The 22,035-nt window shown below is 44.9% G+C and overlaps 1 protein-coding gene across 1 annotated transcript in view; it reads left to right on the plus strand.

Moving 5' to 3' along the window:
* LRRC74B (leucine rich repeat containing 74B) overlaps positions 1–22,035 on the plus strand; it is a 97,202-nt gene that overhangs the window by 64,912 nt on the left and 10,255 nt on the right. Inside the window, exon 11 of the mRNA XM_073582701.1 lies at positions 10,391–10,476. Within this exon, the coding sequence (XP_073438802.1) occupies positions 10,391–10,476 (86 nt within the window). The remainder of the gene's footprint in view (positions 1–10,390; positions 10,477–22,035) is intronic.

Here is a 22,035-nt window from a genome sequence, read left to right on the forward strand (position 1 = left end):
CCAAAAGTGTGCGCAGAGATTCAAAATCTCCATTATCCTCTCGTCACTTTGGTCACAGGCAGCTGTGCCATCGAGCGTGTCACATAGCGCTCAGATATCAGTGGGCCTCACACAATCCACAAGTGTCCAGTGTCCAAAAGTGTGCGCAGAGATTCAAAATCTCCATTATCCTCTCGTCACTTTGGTCACAGGCAGCTGTGCCATCGAGCGTGTCACATAGCGCTCAGATATCAGTGGGCCTCACACAATCCACAAGTGTCCAGTGTCCAAAAGTGTGCGCAGAGATTCAAAATCTCCATTATCCTCTCGTCACTTTGGTCACAGGCAGCTGTGCCATCGAGCCTGTCACATAGCGCTCAGATATCAGTGGGCCTCACACAATCCACAAGTGTCCAGTGTCCAAAAGTGTGCGCAGAGATTCAAAATCTCCATTATCCTCTCGTCACTTTGGTCACAGGCAGCTGTGCCATCGAGCGTGTCACATAGCGCTCAGATATCAGTGGGCCTCACACAATCCACAAGTGTCCAGTGTCCAAAAGTGTGCGCAGAGATTCAAAATCTCCATTATCCTCTCGTCACTTTGGTCACAGGCAGCTGTGCCATCGAGCGTGTCACATAGCGCTCAGATATCAGTGGGCCTCACACAATCCACAAGTGTCCAGTGTCCAAAAGTGTCCGCAGAGATTCAAAATCTCCATTATCCTCTCGTCACTTTGGTCACAGGCAGCTGTGCCATCGAGCCTGTCACATAGCGCTCAGATATCAGTGGGCCTCACACAATCCACAAGTGTCCAGTGTCCAAAAGTGTGCGCAGAGATTCAAAATCTCCATTATCCTCTCGTCACTTTGGTCACAGGCAGCTGTGCCATCGAGCCTGTCACATAGCGCTCAGATATCAGTGGGCCTCACACAATCCACAAGTGTCCAGTGTCCAAAAGTGTGCGCAGAGATTCAAAATCTCCATTATCCTCTCGTCACTTTGGTCACAGGCAGCTGTGCCATCGAGCGTGTCACATAGCGCTCAGATATCAGTGGGCCTCACACAATCCACAAGTGTCCAGTGTCCAAAAGTGTGCGCAGAGATTCAAAATCTCCATTATCCTCTCGTCACTTTGGTCACAGGCAGCTGTGCCATCGAGCCTGTCACATAGCGCTCAGATATCAGTGGGCCTCACACAATCCACAAGTGTCCAGTGTCCAAAAGTGTGCGCAGAGATTCAAAATCTCCATTATCCTCTCGTCACTTTGGTCACAGGCAGCTGTGCCATCGAGCGTGTCACATAGCGCTCAGATATCAGTGGGCCTCACACAATCCACAAGTGTCCAGTGTCCAAAAGTGTGCGCAGAGATTCAAAATCTCCATTATCCTCTCGTCACTTTGGTCACAGGCAGCTGTGCCATCGAGCGTGTCACATAGCGCTCAGATATCAGTGGGCCTCACACAATCCACAAGTGTCCAGTGTCCAAAAGTGTGCGCAGAGATTCAAAATCTCCATTATCCTCTCGTCACTTTGGTCACAGGCAGCTGTGCCATCGAGCCTGTCACATAGCGCTCAGATATCAGTGGGCCTCACACAATCCACAAGTGTCCAGTGTCCAAAAGTGTGCGCAGAGATTCAAAATCTCCATTATCCTCTCGTCACTTTGGTCACAGGCAGCTGTGCCATCGAGCGTGTCACATAGCGCTCAGATATCAGTGGGCCTCACACAATCCAAAAGTGTCCACTGTCCACAAGTGTGTGCAGAAATTCTAAATCTCCCCTGTCCTATAGACACCTTGTACCTTGTTTTACATTACTATATAGTTTGTTGGATTTTGTCTACATTTCTACCAAAAATGAGGAAGGCTGGTGGAAGAGGCCGTGGAATTGGGCGGGGGTTGGCAGCTGGTAATGATGGTGTTGGTGGTGGATCTGATGGTAGTGGCAAGAGCAAAATAGGACCGAATGCAGGAGGTGCTGACCCTGCGTCATCGTCTGTCTACATAAGGCCTCGAACGCTTAGTTTTCTAGGAGTTGGCAAACCGCTTTTAAAGGCAGAGCATCAGGAAAAAGTTTTGTCTTACATTGCTGACTCAGCCTCCAGCTCTATCGCCTCCTCTTCTTCAGTTGTAAAAAGTAAAAGCACTGAGTCGTCATTGGAGGCTCATGTTCATGAACCACACCTTTCCTTGTGTCCTTCACCCCAACCAAGATTGAAGGATGACGCAGGCCATACTACTGATTACTCCATGGAGCTGTTTTCACATACCATGCCTGGATTATCAAGTCAAATGGTGAATTACCCAGGCCAAGATGAATCTGACATGGAGTGCACTGATGCACAGCAGCTGATGGATGATTCTGCTGGTACATTCACTCAGAGCGCTACATTGTCCTCGCAGTGTACAGAGCCAGATTTTGACCCTGATGAGACTCAGGTGCCCCTTCCCGCACACTATACCACCATACACGGTGACACAGAGAAAGGTGCACATGACATAGAAGAGGAGGTGATGGATGACCCAGTTGTTGAACCAGATTGGCATCCATTGGGGGAAGAGGGTGCTGCTTCCAATAGCTCAGATGAGGAGCATCCACAGCAGACATCGACATCGCAACAGCTGTTATCTGGCAGGCCCGGAGCACTCCAAAGACAGGTTCCAAACATCAAAAGAGTTGCTGGACAGCTTGTCAAGAGGGTCAAAAGATCACAGCGTGCTAGGCCGCAAAATGTCTGCCAAAGTAGGAAGAGTGCAGTGTGGCACTTTTTTGAACAAAATCCTCATGATCAGGCCAAGGTTATCTGTAAGAAGTGCGCAAAGACCTTTAGCCGAGGGAAAAATCTGAAAAATTTGAATACCAGTTGCATGCTTAGACATTTAACCAGCATGCACTTGCAAGCGTGGACACAACACCAAACCTCAAGTGCCACATGTGCAACTGATCACAACGAAGGTAGTCAGCAACGCTACATTGTTTCCCCCACTGTAAGCCCACCGGTTAGCACAGCAGCAAATGTTGAGGTGTCGTTGCAAGGCCACAGCAGTCAGGGAATCCCACTGTTATATCAACGAAAGACTGATTCTAGGCCATCAGAAAGAACACCAACTCCATCACCATCATCAACCCTCTCTCAGTCCGCCCTGTCCACCGCTACTTCCACCATATCAGCTCTCAAGTCCAGCTCACCCTCCCAGACACTATGAGTAGGTCAAGAAAGTACTCAGTCTCTCATCCGCGTACACTGGGTTTGAACGCCCACATTGCCAAACTAATCTCGTTTGAGATGATGCCCTTTCGGTTGGTGGAAAGCACAGCTTTCCGCGAACTCATGGCCTATGCAGTACCACGCTATGACCTACCCAGTCGCCACTTCTTCTCTCGCAAAGCCATCCCAGCCCTCCACCATCATGTGAAAGACCGCATTGTCCATGCATTCAAGCAGTCAGTGAGAGGAAAGGTGCACCTCACAACTGATGCATGGTCCAGTCGGCATGGCCAGGGCCGTTACGTGTCCATCACTGCACACTGGGTTAATGTGGTGGATGCAGGGTCCACAGGGGACAGCGGTGGTGGGACAGTGCTGCCTAGCCCACGGTATAGGAAACAGTTGGCTGTAGGCGTTCGACCCTCCTCCTCCTCCTCCTCCTCCAGAAGCGAAAGCTCGTCCACAGAGCGCAGTCGTACGAGCACTCCATCTGCAGCTGCCACTGTTGCACACGATGTGTCCCCCTATCGAGCAGCTAGGAAAGCGTCAGCAGGCTGTGTTGCAGATGATGTGTTTGGGCGACAGACACACCGCCGAGGTGCTGGCCGAGTACTTGAAGCGACAAACTGAGTCATGGCTGGGCAGTGTACATCTTGAGGCAGGCAAGGTAGTTAGTGATAACGGGCGTAATTTTGTGGCAGCCATAGCCCTTTCAAAACTCAGCCACATACCTTGCTTGGCTCACACCTTGAACCTGGTGGTGCAGTGCTTCCTCAAAAATTATCCGGAGTTAACAGCCCTGCTCCAGAAGGTGCGAAGACTGTGTGCGCACATCCGCCGGTCGCCTGTACACTCCGTTCGTATGCAGAAGCTGCAGCGATTGCTCCACCTTCCCAACCACCGCCTCATTATCGACATTGCAACAAGGTGGAACTCCACCCTGCACATGGTGGAGCGGCTGTGCGAGCAGAGGCAGGCCATAATGCATTTGTGGGAGGATACACGGCCAGGCACTTTGAGAGCAGACATGGAGTTGACAGGCGTGCAGTGGTCGAAGCTGAAAGACCTTTGTAAAGTCCTTCAGTGTTTTGAGGAATGCACACGGCTGGTAAGCGCAGAGGACGCCATCCTAAGCATGAGCATCCCACTTATGCGTCTGCTCATGCAAACTTTGACGCACCTTAAGGAGCAGGCGTCTGCAGCCAATGTTGATGAGGAGGAAGAGGAGGAGGGAATCCTTGATGACATTCAGCCATTGTCTGCTCAGGGACCTCTCCTGGATGAGGTGGAGGAAGAAGAGGAGGAGGAGGAGGATGATGGGGATGATTACTTAGGGGAGGAGGATGCATCTCGTGGGGCAAGTGAAAATGTTGGCGTGGCAAGGTCTCGTACAGGGTTTGTGCGTGACTGGAGGGATGTGGATTTGCCAGAAAGTGCTCCTCCACCCAGCACTCGCAGTGCATCATTGACACCGGGAACATTGGCCCACATGTCAGATTATGCCTTGCAGATCCTAAAAAGGGACCCCCGCATTGCCAAAATGATGAACGATGACGACTACTGGTTGGCCGGCATCCTGGATCCACGCTATAAAGGCAAATTACAAAACATCATGCCACAGGAGAACCTTGACCTAATATTGGCTAATAAACAAGCAACTCTGGTAAATCGGTTGCTTGAGGCATTCCCAGCACACAGCAGCGGTGATGGTTCTCACACGAGCCGTACGGGCCGGGGGCAGCTTGGCAGAGGTGTTCGTGGTGCACACAGCAGAAGTGGCGTTGGAGACAGGGGTTTCATGACAATGTTGTGGACTGATTTTTCAAATACCGCTCACACAACTGGTAATACTGCATCGATGGAAAGTGACAGGAGACAGCAGTTGTCAACTATGGTTACAAACTACTTTTCCTCCCATATCGATGTTCTCCCACACAGGTCATTCCCCTTTGACTATTGGGCCGCTAAACTGGACACCTGGCCTGAATTGGCCCAATATGCCTTACAGGAGCTCGCTTGCCCAGCTGCAAGTGTGCTATCGGAAAGAGTCTTCAGTGCAGCTGGATCAATCCTGACAGAAAAAAGGACCCATCTGTCAACCCAAAATGTGGATGATCTAACCTTCATTAAAATGAACCATGCATGGGTTTCCAAGGATTTTGTCCCACCTTCCCCTGATGACACATAGGGTGACAGAAAAATGGCTTGCTTTGGTCCACCTCTTCCTGGTACTTCACCTATTTCGCCTTTTGCATCAGCTGAATGTCCAACATCAACATATGCCACTTTCTAAAACTCCCTAACTGTGCTGCCTCCCCCCCATGGCCGGGGTCACCACCTAGCGCACGACACCGTGCGAGTGCCGTTGCCCTGGACAGGTGGGTAGGCCGACTCTTGGGCGCGGGCACTGGCACAGGGTCCCTCATAGTGCAATCAAGTGTCTCTGACGGTGGTGGTGCACACCCGCCGTCAGACACACCGCTGTACTATGAGGGGCCCAGTGCCAGTACCGACGCCCACGAGTGGGCCCCCCTTGCTTGGGCAGGGCCCCAGCATTTGCAATCTTTACCTCTCCCTGCTCCTCCGCTGTGTAATCTGGGCCGTCAAATCCATACTGTGCCTGACACCGTCTGAGCCTGCCTCCTGAGACATATATTTTGAATGTGTACGCTATCCATATCTGTTATCCGGGGATACGGTACCCTTTCTAACCTTTGTGCAATCACGTGCAATCCATACTGGGCCTAACACCGTCTGAGCCTGCCTCCTGAGACATATATTTTGAATGTGTACGCTATCCATACATGTTATCCGGGGATACGGTACCCTTTCTAACCTTTGTGAAATCACGTGCAATCCATACTGTGCCTGACACCGTCTGAGCCTGCCTCCTGAGACATATATTTTGAATGTGTACGCTATCCATACATGTTATCCGGGGATACGGTACCCTTTTTAACCTTTGTGCAATCACGTGCAATCCATACTGGGCCTAACACCGTCTGAGCCTGACTCCTGAGACATATATTTTGAATGTGTACGCTATCCATACATGTTATCCGGGGATACGGTACCCTTTCTAACCTTTGTGCAATCACGTGCAATCCATACTGGGCCTAACACCGTCTGAGCCTGCCTCCTGAGACATATATTTTGAATGTGTACGCTATCCATACATGTTATCCAGGGATACGGTACCCTTTCTAACCTTTGTGAAATCACGTGCAATCCATACTGTGCCTGACACCGTCTGAGCCTGCCTCCTGAGACATATATTTTGAATGTGTACGCTATCCATACATGTTATCCGGGGATACGGTACCCTTTTTAACCTTTGTGCAATCACGTGCAATCCATACTGGGCCTAACACCGTCTGAGCCTGACTCCTGAGACATATATTTTGAATGTGTACGCTATCCATACATGTTATCCGGGGATACGGTACCCTTTCTAACCTTTGTGCAATCACGTGCAATCCATACTGGGCCTAACACCGTCTGAGCCTGCCTCCTGAGACATATATTTTGAATGTGTACGCAATCCATACATGTTATCCGGGGATACGGTACCCTTTCTAACCTTTGTGCAATCACGTGCAATCCATACTGGGCCTAACACTGTCTGAGCCTGCCTCCTGAGACATATATTTTGAATGTGTACGCTATCCATACATGTTATCCGGGGATACGGTACCCTTTCTAACCTTTGTGCAATCACGTGCAATCCATACTGTGCCTGACACCGTCTGAGCCTGCCTCCTGAGACATATATTTTGAATGTGTACGCTATCCATACATGTTATCCAGGGATACGGTACCCTTTGTAACCTTTGTGCAATCACGTGCAATCCATACTGGGCGTGAGAACGGCTGGCGAGCTGTTAAGCAAGCTACAGCACCTGTCCAGACAAGTACAGGGATTCCCTAGCGAGGAGACTTATTTGATTGTTTTCAATGTTGGGACAGCAATTTTTGGGGAGCACTATACTCTGGAGAATGATAGATGGGGCCCACCATACACTGGAACATTCCAAAGGTGGACATCAGACACTGGAGCAGCATTTACAGGGCCCATTATACACTAGAGCATTAGAAATGGGGCCCATTATGTTTGGAGCATTATTTGGGCCCATAAGACAGTGGAGCTTCATCCATGGGGACCAACATATACTGTAGCATTATGTGGAGCTCATCATATACTGTTTCAAACATTATATGGGACCAATGATTCTGTATGGAGAAATAGATGGGCCTCGTCATGAGATGTAAAAAGTGAGGTATTTTTCATTGTACTATACCGCTATTTATCTGCCGTATCGGAGCATGATGAGTTGTGGTATGTGTTAAAGGGGCGCTCTTTCGCCCAGGGCACATGAAAACCTGCAGCCAGCCCTCCCCCCCACAACTTTAGCCAAATAACCCCCATTTTTCAGTGCGTAACTTATATTATGAAGTTAATTAAGGTTGACAAGCTTAAGTAAGAAGAATTGATGCTTTTGGCATTCAAATGGGCACTGTAGGTGTGTTTCCTGTCCTCCTCTCACTGCCGACTTTTATTCCCCATTGACTTACATTGGGTTTCGTGTTTCGGGACGATCCCGACTTTTCCCTATAATCGGACGATCTTGCTCGACCCGACTTTTGGAAAAGTCGGGTTTCACGAAACGAAACGCGACCCTAAAAAAACAAAAGTCGCTCAACTCTAGTAATTGCATATGAACACATGACCTTTACACAGAGAAAACCAAAAGCAAAACACAAAACAAATATCCTGGAATAAAAAAGTAAAAAAATATATTGCAAAAATTGCATGAAGGTAGTAATAGTAGTAATAATAAGGGTATTTAGTTAACATAATTTTGATCAAAATAATGTAGAAGCCATCCCGCCACGTCACGGCAACCCTTGTGGGACAGTCCTAACTCTTGTATTTAAAACCTTTCCACTTGTCAAGTGATGTAAATGTGAACAAGGACAGAGGGACTGAACCACCAGTAATAGTATAGGCCAGACAGGATGGATTTTCCAACTCAGAAACAGGGCGGTCACACCCTTATATGCACAGAATGCACAATGAAACAAATGAGAAGCTGGGTCTGAGCAGAAAAAGTAAATTAATGTGCATGCAAAATGTAATTGCATATGAACACATGACCTTTACACAGAGAAAACCAAAAGCAAAACACAAAACAAATATCCTGGAATAAAACAGTAAAAAAATATATTGCAAAAATTGCATGAAGGTAGTAATAGTAGTAATAATAAGGGTATTTAGTTAACATAATTTTGATCAAAATAATGTAGAAGCCATCCCGCCACGTCACGGCAACCCTTGTGGGACAGTCCTAACTCTTGTATTTAAAACCTTTCCACTTGTCAAGTGACGTAAATGTGAACAAGGACAGAGGGACTGAACCACCAGTAATAGTATAGGCCAGACAGGATGGATTTTCCAACTCAGAAACAGGGCGGTCACACCCTTATATGCACAGAATGCACAATGAAACAAATGAGAAACTGGGTCTGAGCAGAAAAAGTAAATTAATGTGCATGCAAAATGTAATTGCATATGAACACATGACCTTTACACAGAGAAAACCAAAAGCAAAACACAAAACAAATATCATGGAATAAAAAAGTAAAAAAATATATTGCAAAAATTGCATGAAGGTAGTAATAGTAGTAATAATAAGGGTATTTAGTTAACATAAGTTTGATCAAAATAATGTAGAAGCCATCCCGCCACGTCACGGCAACCCTTGTGGGACAGTCCTAACTCTTGTATTTAAAACATTTCCACTTGTCAAGTGACGTAAATGTGAACAAGGACAGAGGGACTGAACCACCAGTAATAGTATAGGCCAGACAGGATGGATTTTCCAACTCAGAAACAGGGCGGTCACACCCTTATATGCACAGAATGCACAATGAAACAAATGAGAAACTGGGTCTGAGCAGAAAAAGTAAATTAATGTGCATGCAAAATGTAATTGCATATGAACACATGACCTTTACACAGAGAAAACCAAAAGCAAAACACAAAACAAATATCATGGAATAAAAAAGTAAAAAAATATATTGCAAAAATTGCATGAAGGTAGTAATAGTAGTAATAATAAGGGTATTTAGTTAACATAATTTTGATCAAAATAATGTAGAAGCCATCCCGCCACGTCACGGCAACCCTTGTGGGACAGTCCTAACTCTTGTATTTAAAACCTTTCCACTTGTCAAGTGACGTAAATGTGAACAAGGACAGAGGGACTGAACCACTTTCCCTATATTGATACAACAAAAAATACTTTAAATATGTACATAGAAAAAGGTAAAGCTGAGATACTATACATAAATTGTAATATAGATTATTAATAAATCACAATTACTGTATATTGAACAGGACGTCACTTAAAGGGGTTGGGAGAGTGATGTTATACTTTTCAAACCCTTACACGAGGATAAATATTCATCTGAAATGTATTGCGGCACAGAGAACCATCATCAATGGCAGCAATTGCAATGCCTATACAAGCTGCCAACCAATCAAAGGCTGGCAGCTGACTTTAGAGGGCCCTAAGCGCCCAAAGCGGGCTGCACATAACGTCACTGCCATGCGCCACCCTGATTCTCTCTGCTGGCTATAGATGAGAGGACTCCACTCACCATGGGAGCAATGATACTGTAGAAGAGAAGAATTGATTTATTTATTTATTTTTTTTATGTGTTGGAGAAGAGTGTCAGAACGGCGGACATAATTATAAATTTGGGGCCAATATGAGGGACATTATTACAGGAAGGGGGCCCAAACTGTGCACACAGCAACTGGCTAAATCCAGCGATTCGTCCAGCTTCAAAGCAGACTTTGCAAGCTCTATAGCAAAGAGCTTGCAAGTGGGCGCTCTTTGCCTAGGAAACAAGATACTCCTGGTTTACTGCAGGGGTAGCTGGTAACATAGGAATGAGTAGTACACGGTAGAATTAGAAATTTTTCTGTTCTTAGGAATAGTGAAGATTTTAATAATAGGTAAATTTGCTTGTTTTTAAAAGCACTTGTATAGAGTCGGTCAACTTCCTTTACCAGACCAAAACCAAGCCATCTAAATGCACCCTAAAATATATTTAGTTTATTGTCATGAATAGGAGTCAGAGAGAAGAGAGTATGACTGCAAGATCAGGTCTACATAGTAATTTTTTTCTTTTACAGAACACAGGTATTTCTATGACTAAAGAAGAAATTCAGCAATTGGTCAACTTCCTGGACAAAGAGAAGAGTGGCATGATTGATATCAGGTGTCTATTAAATGTTGTATAGCTGTTACAGTATATTATATATTCAACTGTTTTGGCATATAGGTGGCATCTGAAGAATCTAATCAGGCAGGGAAAGGCTAATTAAAAGAGAAGGATTGAACTGAAATTGTCACAGAAAAGGATCCATGAAGTCTGGGAGGGTCTAAAGTCTATATCTGGGCATAGACAGACTGTCTCCAGGATGGTTGTAGATAAAGAGGGGCTTAATGAACTTAATCTATTCTTTAACAGATTTAATCACACACTGGCTGCTCCTGCCCCTGCATACCATTCACACCTCTCTGCTGCAATAACCTCACCCCCTGCTGCAACTTGTCAACTGAGCCAGGGTCTGTTCTTCACAAGTACCCAGGTTGCAAAAGAACTGAATAAGATCAAAGTTTTGAAGGCTGCAGGTCAGCATCAGTGCAAGGCTAATCAAAACCTGCGGGCACCAGCTGAGTGAGATCATTACATATCTGTTCAATATGAGCCTGAGAATGGGTATAGTACCACAGCTGTGGAAATTATCGTGTGTGGTACCAGTTCCGAAGAAACCTTATCCGAAAGACCTTAATGACTATAGACCTGTAGCATTGACATCACACCTGATGAAGGTATTAGAGAGATTGGTTCTCCGTCCTCTAGTGAGCTCAGATATGGACCCTCTCCAATTTGCCTACAGGCCGGGCATTGGTGTGGATGATGCCATTATCCACCTTCTAGATAGGACTCTCTCTCACCTGGAGAAACCTGGGAACACTGTGAGAATAATGTTCTTCGATTTCTCTAGTGCTTTTAACACCATACAGCCAGGTCTACTGAGGAACAAGCTGGGCCTTGTTGGTGTGGACCTCCAACTCTCCACCTGGATCCTTAACTACCTCACGAACCGACCTCAATTTGTAAAGGTTCGGGACAGTGTGTCAGACACGGTGATCTGCAATACAGGGGCACCTCAAGGTACAGTTCTTGCCCCTTTTCTCTTCACACTGTACACTGCGGATTTTAGGTGCAACTCATCTAGCTGCTACTTGCAGAAGTATTCTGATGACTCTGCAATAGTAGGTCTCATCACAGGAGGAGATGAAAGAGAGTACAGAGATACTAACAAAGCTTTTGTGGAGTGGTGTCAGAGGAATTCTGGGAAGACCAAGGAATTGGTGGTGGACTTTCGCAAGGGCAAAAATCCACCAGTAGCGGTGAACCTTCAGGGAAATGACATTGAGCTAGTCGACACCTATAAGTACCTTGGTGTGATCCTCAATAATAAGCTTGACTGGGCCCATCACTTGGATGCAGTGTACAGGAAGGGCCAAAGCAGGCTTTATCTGCTCAGAAGGCTGAGAGCCTTCGGAGTTAGAGGGGCACTCCTTGCATCCTTCTTCAACTCTTTTGTGGCATCAGTCATCTTCTTTGGTGTGGCGTGCTGGGGTAGTGGCATATCAACCAGGGACAGGAATAGGCTGGACAAACTGATTAGAAGGGCCAGCTCTGTCCTGGGATGCCCCCTTGACCCAGTTCAGGAAGTAGGCGACAAGAGGATACTGGCCAAGGTGAGCTACATGGTGCAGAATGATTCCCATCCCATGCATGAGACCGTGACAAAGATGTGCAGTACTGTCAGTGACCGGCTACTTCATCCTAAATGTGAGAGGGAGCGCTATCGAAAGTCCTTCCTTCCTGCTGCAGTTAGACTGTATAACCAGCACTGTCCAAAACGGAGAACGACCCTAACAGAGAACTGATAGATCCAAAGTTGTGACAGTCCGGTTACATTTTTATTTTTTTTCGTATATGTACCTACCTACTGTCAATGTAATGCCTTTATGCATCTGTATCTGTACTTGTTCCTGCTTCTCACCAAATTATAATAGCATCAAAAAGTTATTTTATTTCAGTTCTTCAATACAAAAAGTAAAACTCATATATTTTATAGAGCCATTACAGAGTGATCTATTTCAAGTGTTTATTTCTGTTAATGTTGATGATTATGGCTTACAGCCAATGAAAACTCATTATCTAAGTAAATTAGAATACTTTATAACACCAGATTAAAAAATTATTTTAAAATCCAAAATGTTGACCTACTGAAATGTATTTTCAGTTAAAGGGAAGGTGCCGTGTTTTTTCATAATTTAATGTAAAAAAGAAAATAGTATAAAAAGATATTGTCCCCTAAGCTTGACTCAGTGGTGTGTATGGATTTTTTTTTTTTCTGTAGTAATGCAGCCACTGGGGGCTGCCATCTTACATCTCTGGCTGCTGAACGACACTTTCCATGCTCATTCACGGCAGTCCCTGAGCATAAGAGACAATAGTCGGCTGCCGACCCTATCTCTTTCATTGCAGCTGCATCAGGAGTGAACTGGGCACGCCTCTGTGGGCAGCTCAATTCACAGCTGTAGGTGTGGCCAGGCGCCATCTTATTAGAGCCCAGTGCTTTTCTTTTAGCTTCATTTACACTCTATTGCAAGTCCTGGATGCTGTACTGTTCCAGCATAACAGGGCTTGGATGTTCACTCTGCACATACCAGCTGTAGGAGAGGAACCAGGACGAGCTCCTGGACACCAAGCTGCTCTTTGCAAAAAACACACGGCCAGCTGCTGCCCCTGCTCTTGCAAAACATAAGAGGAGCTGCTCCCTGCTGTTTCAAAACACTTGGCAATCTGCTGGACATCTAATCCTCTCCTGTGTGATACTGACAGCTGAGCCCTGTATCTAATCCTCTCCTGTGTGATACTGTGTGCTGAGCCGTGTATCTAATCCTATCCTGTGTGATACTGCCTGCTGAGCCGTGTATCTAATCCTCTCCTGTGTGATACTGACTGCTGAGCCGTGTATCTAATCCTCTCCAGTGTGATACTGACAGCTGAGCGGTGTATCTAATCCTATCCTGTGTGATACTGACAGCTGAGCCGTGTATCTAATCCTATCCTGTGTGATACTGACAGCTGAGCCGTGTACCTAATCCTATCCTGTGTGATACTGACTGCTGAGCCGTGTATCTAATCCTATCCTGTGTGATACTGACAGCTGAGCTGTGTATCTAATCCTATCCTGTGTGATACTGACAGCTGAGCTGTGTATCTAATCCTCTCCTGTGTGATACTGACTGCTGAGCCGTGTATCTAATCCTATCCTGTGTGATACTGACTGCTGAGCCGTGTATCTAATCCTATCCTGTGTGATACTGTCTGCTGAGCTGTGTATCTAATCCTATCCTGTGTGATACTGACTGCTGAGCTGTGTATCTAAGCCTATCCTGTGTGATACAGTCTGCTGAACCGTGTATCTAATCCTATCCCGTGTGATACTGCTCCCCTGAAATACTCTGTGCTGCTGTCACCCTGCTGGTTTTATGTGTGATCTACATTGTGGTATTGTGTGAAGTATATGGCAGTATTATGTGAGAACACTATGGCAGTATTATCTGCTAAAAGGGGACCCATTCTAGGGTGGTTCTGGCTGAGCACATGCACACGGGTCAGGGGTAATAGTTAGGTGCAGTCAGGGGAGGGCTGGTGAGGCAGCTGAAGAGAGAGGTCTCATTTTTATCGTTACTGAATGGCTCCATTTCCCCCCAGCCTGCTTCCCAGCATCACCCCAGACTGCGCCTGTCGCCTCGCTTTCACACATCGCCAGGACAGGATCTGAGGAGGGGAATGGGGTCTTTGCATGCAAAGTCTGGATCAGCACTTCTGAGCATCCGCGCTGCTTTAGTGATAAGAATTCTTCAGAAATCCATATAAATCTTTCAAGTTCTTTATTATATGTACTACAGAAACTACGAGTTTCGAGGTGACAAACCGCACCTCTTCTTCAGGTTACAGTACAGAGTTGTACTTTTATATTTTAATTGATTTATACCAGGTGAAGCCCTATGTCTGCGCCCCCGCCCTTGTTTTCTCTTATAAAGTCTGGATCAGAACAGGCCATCAATCAGCAGAAATGTTTCCTGGATTTCTGTGGTGCTGTCACCCTGCTCCTCCCCCATATATCTCCCTCTGTGCCTCCCATAGACCAGCACACTGCTCTCCTGAAATACTTTGTGTTGCTGTCACCCTGCTCCCAGAATCCTTGCTGCTTGCCATCCTCGGTGACCGAAGACCCCATTCCTCTCCTCAGATCCAGTCCTGGCGATGTGTGAAAGCGAGGCGACAGGGGCCTAATGTATGGTGGAAGGAGCAGGGCGACAGCAGCACAGAGTATTTCGGGAGAGCAGTGTGCTGGTCTATGGGGGGCACCCTGTTCAGTGCAGGGATTGTACATAGAGCGCTGTGCTTTATACACATGGATGGACCGTCTTCTTGTCTGCTTCACAGAAATCCAGGAAACATTTCTTCTGATTGATGGCCTGTTCTGATCCAGACTTTACGTGCAAAGACAGTCAGTAACTTTGCAGGCCCCATCAAAATGGCTGCTCACTGTGTTCCTAGATGTCATCCTCTCTTTTCCCTTAGCAGATTCCGCCCATAATTACTGCAGGGCAGTAATGTGAGCTAGTTGTACACTAGGTTTTTGTGCCAAATTTCAATAGCAACTCCCCCTAGTGTTAAGAAGTGGAATTGCCAAACTTTTTAAAATTATTTTTCACATTTTGCAAAATTAAAAACAAATGATAATATATTTTAAGAACATGTAAACATTAATTCTTTACATTTTTTCAATTGCTGAAAAATTTTTTTTGGGATGGCACCTTCCCTTTAAGGCACTCAATACTTGGTCGGGGCCCCTTTAGCATCAATTACTACATCAATGTGTGGCATGGAGGCAACCAGCATGTGGCACTGCTGAGGTGTTATGGAAGCCCAGGTTGATTTTATAGCAGCCTTCAGCTCATATGCATTGTTGAGTCTGGTGTCTCATCTTCCTCTTGACAATAGCCAATAGATTCTCTATGAGGTTAAGGTCAGGCGAATTTGCTAGCCAATCAGGCACAGTGATACTGGTGTTTTTAAACCAGGTATTGGTACTTTTGGCAGTGTGGACAGGTGCCAAGTCCTGCTGGAGAATGAAATTTCCATCTCCAAAAAGCTTGTCGGCAGAGGGAAGCATGAAGTGCTCTAAAATTTCCTGGTAGACGGCAGCGCTGACTTTAGTCTTGATAAAACACAGGGGACCTACACCAGCAGACGAAATGGCTCTCGAAACCATCACTGATTGTGGAAACTTCACACTGGACCTCAAGCAGCTTGGATTGTGTGCCTCTAGTCTCCGCTCTTCGTCCAGACTCTGGGACATGGATTTCCAAATAAAATGCAAAATTTACTTTAATCTGAAAACAATACCTTGGACCACTGAGCAGCAGTCCAATTCTTTTTCTCCTTGGCCCAGGTAAGACGCTTGTGACGTTGTCTATTGGTCATGAGTGGATTGACACAAGGAATGCGACTCTTGTAGCCCATGTCCTGGATAAGTCTGTGTGTGGTGGCTCTTGAAGCAATGACTCCAGCAGCAGTCCACTCCTTGTGAATCTCCCCAACAATTTTTAATGACCTTTTCTTAACATTGTTTTCAAGGCTGCGGTTATCCCGATTGCTTGTGCAGCTTTTTCTACCACACTTTTTCCTTCCACTCAACTTTCTATTAATATGCTTGAATACAGCACTCTGTGAGCAGCCAGCCTCTTTAGCAATGACTTTTGTGGCTTACCCTCCTTGTGGCATGTGTCAATGACTGCCTTCTGGACATCTGTCAAGATAGCAGTCTTCCCCATGATTGTGGAGTCTACTGAAACAGACTAAGGGACCTTTTTAAATGCTCAGGAAGCCTTTGCTGGTGATTTTTGTTAATTATTCTAATTTACTGAGATAATGCCTTTTGGTTTCTCTTTGGCTGTAAGCCATAATCATCAACATTAACAAAAATAAACAGTTGAAATAGATCACTCTGTTTGTAATGACTCTATATAATATACAAGTTTCACTTTTTGTATTAAAGAACTGAAATAAATTAACTTTTTGTTGATATTCTAATTTTGCGAGAAGCACCTGTAATTTGGCAAGTTGCATATGGGAAAATTTTCTCTCCCAAAATTTTTTTTTTTTTATTATAATCAAAATTATTCAACCCCTAATGAAAATGTCATTTAGCAAATTTTGCAAACTTTCTGCTGCTTGCAATAAACCAATCAAACAAGAACATTTGAAATGCAGTGGGGAAAAAAAGTGTTTAGTCAGCCACTAATTGTGCAAGTTCTCCCTCTTAAAAAGGTGAGAGAGGCCTGTAATTAATATCATAGGTAGACCACCACTATGAGAGTTAAATGAGCAAACAAATCCAGAAAATCACCTTGTCTGATTAGGCAAGATTTATTTAGCAAATTATAGTGGAAAATAACTATTTGATGATTAACAAAAGTTCATCTCAATATTGTTATATATCCTTTGTTGGCAATGACAGAGGTCAAACATTTCCTGTAAGTCTTCCAAAGGTTGGCACACACTGTTGGTGGTATGTTGGCCCATTCCTCCGTGAAGATCTCCTCTAGAGCAGTGATGTTTTGGGCATGTCGCTGGGCAACACGGACTTTAAAATCCCTCCAAAGGTTTTCTATGGGGTTGAGATCTGGAGACTGACTAGGCCACTCCAGTACCTTCATATGCTTCTTATGAAGCCACTCCTTCGTTGCCCTGGCAGTGTGCTTGGGATCATTATCATGCTGAAAGACCCATCCATGTTTCATCTACAATGCCCTTGCTGATGTCATATGGACCCGTCCTGTGTGACAAGACCAGCAGGCCGGTAACTAAAACAACAAGACAAAGGGAAGGTAAACAGTTACAATGGTGGGCCCTGCAATAGGGAAAGGGGACGTGGAGACCTCCTCCACTCCCCTGAGTCAGTGTTCCTAACGCTCCTAACATTCCCTATGCCGGTTCCGCACCGGACGCCGATCAGGAACCTGTCGCCCTAGCACTCCCTACACCTATCCCTTGCTAGGGAGCTGGGTGGCGCAGGCACTGGCCCCACTGCTGTAATAATACACACTAATGAAAAACACAAACAGGGAAACACCACTTAGCTTTACTCTGTTGCACTTGCTTCTGGCAAGAGAGTCCACTACCAGCATGCAGCTCTACTCCTGAATCGCTGCCACCAAGCTCTGTCAGAGCTAGAAGGAAATCCCCTATGAGTCCTTTCATACCAGGGCTAAGACAGTGCTGCAAGGAACGCTCTTCAACTCCTTCCTCCACCAAGGATGGTTGAAATGAACACTATCACCAACACTGATTGCAACACCTGTGACTCTTTTATAGCAGAGCCAGCAATCACCTGCATTATAATCATGTGCACTTAACTAAAGAAACTAGAGTGCAATGACACTCACCACCACTGGGGGGCAAACTTAGAACAAACGACACCACAGTGCAATAATCCTAATGGCCACCGGGGGCAAAAACCAACCTTAAGTACAGCTTAGACAAAAAAAAGGTTACCTGTGCTTTTTATCAGTCCTGATCCAGCATGAATCATGACAGCTGAGGTTTGCACTTAAAATCTCACGATACATGGCCCCATTCATTCTTTCATGTACACAGATCAGCCGTCCTTGTCCTTTTGCAGAGAAACCGCCCCCATGTGGCCACCCCCATGCTTCACAGTAGGTATGGTGTTCTTTGGTTGCAACTCCGCATTCAGTCTCCTTCAAACACGACGAGTTTTGTTTTAACTAAACAGTTCTACTTTGGTTTCATCAGACCGTATGACATTCTCCCAATACTCTTCTGGATAATCCAAATGCTCTCTAGTAAACTTCAGATGGGCCTGGACATGTACTGGCTTAAGCAGAGGGACACGTCTGGCATTGCAGGACCTGAGTCCCTAGTGGTGTAGTGTGTTACTGATGGTTGCCTTTGTTGCGGCGGTCCCAGCTCTATGCGGGTCATTCACTATGTCCCTCGTGTGGTTCTGCTTGGATTTTTGCTCACTGTTCTTGTGATCATTTTGACCCCACGGGGTGAGATCTTGCGTGGAGACCCAGATTGATTTTGATTATCAGTGGTCTTGTATGTCTTCCATTTTCTTATTATTGCTCCCACAGTTGATTTGCCTATTGCAGATTCTTCCCAGCCTGGTGCAGAGCTACAATTTTGTTTTTGGTGTCCTTCGACAGCTCTTTGGTCTTCACCATACTGGAGTTTGGAGTGTGTCTGTTTGAGGTTATGGACAGGTGTATTTTATACGGATAACAAGTTCAAACAGGTGCCATTACTACTGGTAATGAGTGGAGGACAGAGGAGCCTCTTAAAGAAGAAGTTACAGGTTCTGGGAGAGCCAGAAATCTTGCATGTTTTTAGGTGACCAAATATTTATTTTCCGCCATAATTTGCAAAAAAATCTTGAGAAACCAGACAAGGTGATTTTCTGGATTTGTTTTCTCATTTTGACTCTCATAGTTGTGGTCTACCTATGATATCAATAACAGCCCTCTCTCATCTTTTTAAGTGGGAGAACTTGCACAATTGGTGGCTGACTAAATACTTTTTTTCCCCACTGTACCTCAAAATTCAACTCTTTCATAAGTGTCTTTTCTAGAGCACCTTCTCATTGTTATACCAGCTGCAAACATACTTCATAGCCAGACAGGGCCGGCTCCAGGTTTTCATGGGCCCCCGGGGGCAAAAGAGTCACAGTGGGCCCCTTTAACACGTACCACAATGTATGATGCACAGATAAGGCAGAGAAATATAGGTATAGTACAATGCCAAAAATTCCACTTACTTCTTACATTACATGAGTAATATCTATTGTAAATTCTACAACAGGTCTGAAAACGGATAGTATAGTCCTCCATACAGTATATGGGCACCACATAGTGCTCCATACAGAATAATGATCCCCATATATTGCTCCATACAGTATTATGGGCACCACATAGTGCTCCATACAGTATATGGGCACCACATAGTGCTCCATACAGAATAATAGCCCCATATATTTCTCCATACAGAACAATGAGCCCCATATATTGCTCCATACAGTATTATGGGCATCACATAATGGTCCGTACAGAATAATAGCCCCCATATATTGCTCCATACAGAATAATGAGCCCCATATATTGCTCCATACAGTATAAAGAACCCATATAATGCTCCATGCAGTATAATGAACCCCATGTATTGCTCCATACAGTATTATGAGCACCACATAGTGCTCCGTACAGAATAATGAGCCCCATATAAGGTTCCATACAGTATATAATAGGTCCCATATATTTCTCCACACTGTAAAATGAGCACCATATAGTGCTCCATACTGTATAATGGGCCCCATATAATTCTCAATAAAGAATAATGAGCCCCATATATTGATTCATACATAATGGGTTCCATATAATGCTCCAGTATATGATGGGCCCCATATATTGCTCCATATATAATGGTATAATGGGCCCCATATAATGCTCCATACAGTATAGGATGGGCCCCATACAGTATAATGAGTCTCCTATAATGATCCATACAGTGTATGTTAGGCCCCATATATTGCTCCATACAGAATGGGCCCCATATAATGCTCCATTATAAATAGTCCCCATATAATGCTCCATATATTATGTGCCCTATACGATGCTCCATATATAATGGGCCCCATATGACACTCTAGTGTAAAACAGGCCCATATATGATGCTCCAAAGTATAATTGCCCCTTATATGATGCTCAAGTGTATGATGGGCCCATATATGATGCTCCAGTGTATAATGAGTCCCATTTATGATGCTCTGCTCCAGTGTGTGATGGGCCCCCATGTATAATGCTCTAACATTAAAAAAAATGAAATACTCTCCTCTCGTCGCTGGCCACTTCTCTGCTCATGTCAAGGTCTATCCACAAATGGGTGTGTACTAACTTAGCGGCCAGAAAGTAAAATAATAAGTTAGGAGCTGCCAGGCCTCCATGAGGTTTCGGCACTTACTGTTAGGAGTCAGATTTCGGCCATTGCCAGGCAGGAATCTAGACCCTCACATGCTGCAGTCTCCTGCTCTGTGTTTAATGCAAAGGAGATTGCAGAGGAGATTGCTTTAAGAAACCCCTTCCCTCTGATAATAGAATCATAGAATCGTAGAGTTGGAAGAGACCTCCTGGGCCATCTGGTCCAACCCCCTGCTCAAAGCAGGATTCGCTAAATCATCCCAGTCAGATGTCTGTCCAGCCTCTGTTTGAAGACTTCCTTTGAAGGAGAACTCACCACTTCTCGTGGCAGCTTGTTCCACTCATTGATCACTCTAACTGTCAAAAAGTTTTTTCTAATAGTGTCTCCTCCCATTCAGTTTCATCCCATTGCTTCTAGTCTTTCCTTGTGCAAATGAGAATAAAGTTGATCCTTCTACAATGTGACAGCCCTTTAGATATTTGTAGACAGCTATTAAATCTCCTCTCAGTCTTCTCTTTTGCAAACTAAACATTCCCAAATCCTGCAAGCTTTCCTCATAATACAGGGTTTGCAGACCGGTCACCATTCTGGTCGCTCTTTTCTGGACTTGCTCCAGTTTGTTGATGTCTTTTTTAAAATGTGGTGCCCAAAACTGGACACAATATTCCAGATGAGGTCTGACCAAAGAGGAGTAGAGGGAAATAATGACTTCACGTGATCTAGACTGTATGCTTCTGTTAATACATCCTAGAATTGCATTTGCCTTTTTTGCTGCTGCATCACACTGTTGGCTCATATTCAGTCTGTGATCTATTAGTATACCCAAGTCTTTTTCACATGTGTTGTTGCTTAGCCCTATTCCTCCCATTCTGTATATGCTTTTTTCATTTTTATTGCCCAGATGTAGTACTTTGCATTTTTCCCTGTTAAAAACCATTCTGTTAGTTGCTGCCCACTTCTCCAGTTTATTTATATCTTTTTGAATCCTCTCTCTCTTCTCTAGTATTAGCTATCCCTCCTAGTTTTGTGTCATCAGCAAATTTAATCAGTTTACCCTCAATTCCTTCATCTAAATCGTTGATAAAGATGTTGAACAATACAGGGCCCAGGACAGAGCCCTGTGGTACCCCACTTGAGACATTCTTCCAACTGGATGTGCAGCCATTTATGACCACTCTTTGGGTCCGTTCACTAAGCTAGTTATGAATCCACCTAACAGTTGCCTTGTCCATTCCATACTTAGTCATTTTTTCAATAAGAATTGTATGAAATACTTTGTCAAAAGCTTTGCTGAAGTCAAAATATACTGTACCTACAGCATTTCCTTGATCCACCAAATCAGTGATTCCGTCATAGAAGGAAATTAAGTTAGTCTGACATGACTTATTAGTTACAAACCCATGCTGACTCTGTTTAATCACTTCATTCTTATCCAGGTACTGACATACATGTTGTTTAATAGTTTGTTCAAAGATCTTTCCTAATATAGAAGTCAGACTCACCGGCCTATAGTTGCCTGGGTCCACCTTCTTCCCCTTTTTGAAGATAGGAACAACATTTGCTCTTCTCCAGTCCTCTGGGACTTCTCCTGTTCTCCAAGAATTTTCAAAAGATTATGGAGAGGGGTTCAAAAATTTCTTCTGCTATCTCCTTCAGTACTCTGGGGTGTAATTC

Source organism: Dendrobates tinctorius, unplaced genomic scaffold (genome assembly GCF_039654945.1).
Source record: "Dendrobates tinctorius isolate UK_male_01 unplaced genomic scaffold, ASM3965494v1 ptg000073l, whole genome shotgun sequence".
In the NCBI taxonomy this organism is placed as follows: Eukaryota; Metazoa; Chordata; class Amphibia; order Anura; family Dendrobatidae; genus Dendrobates; species Dendrobates tinctorius.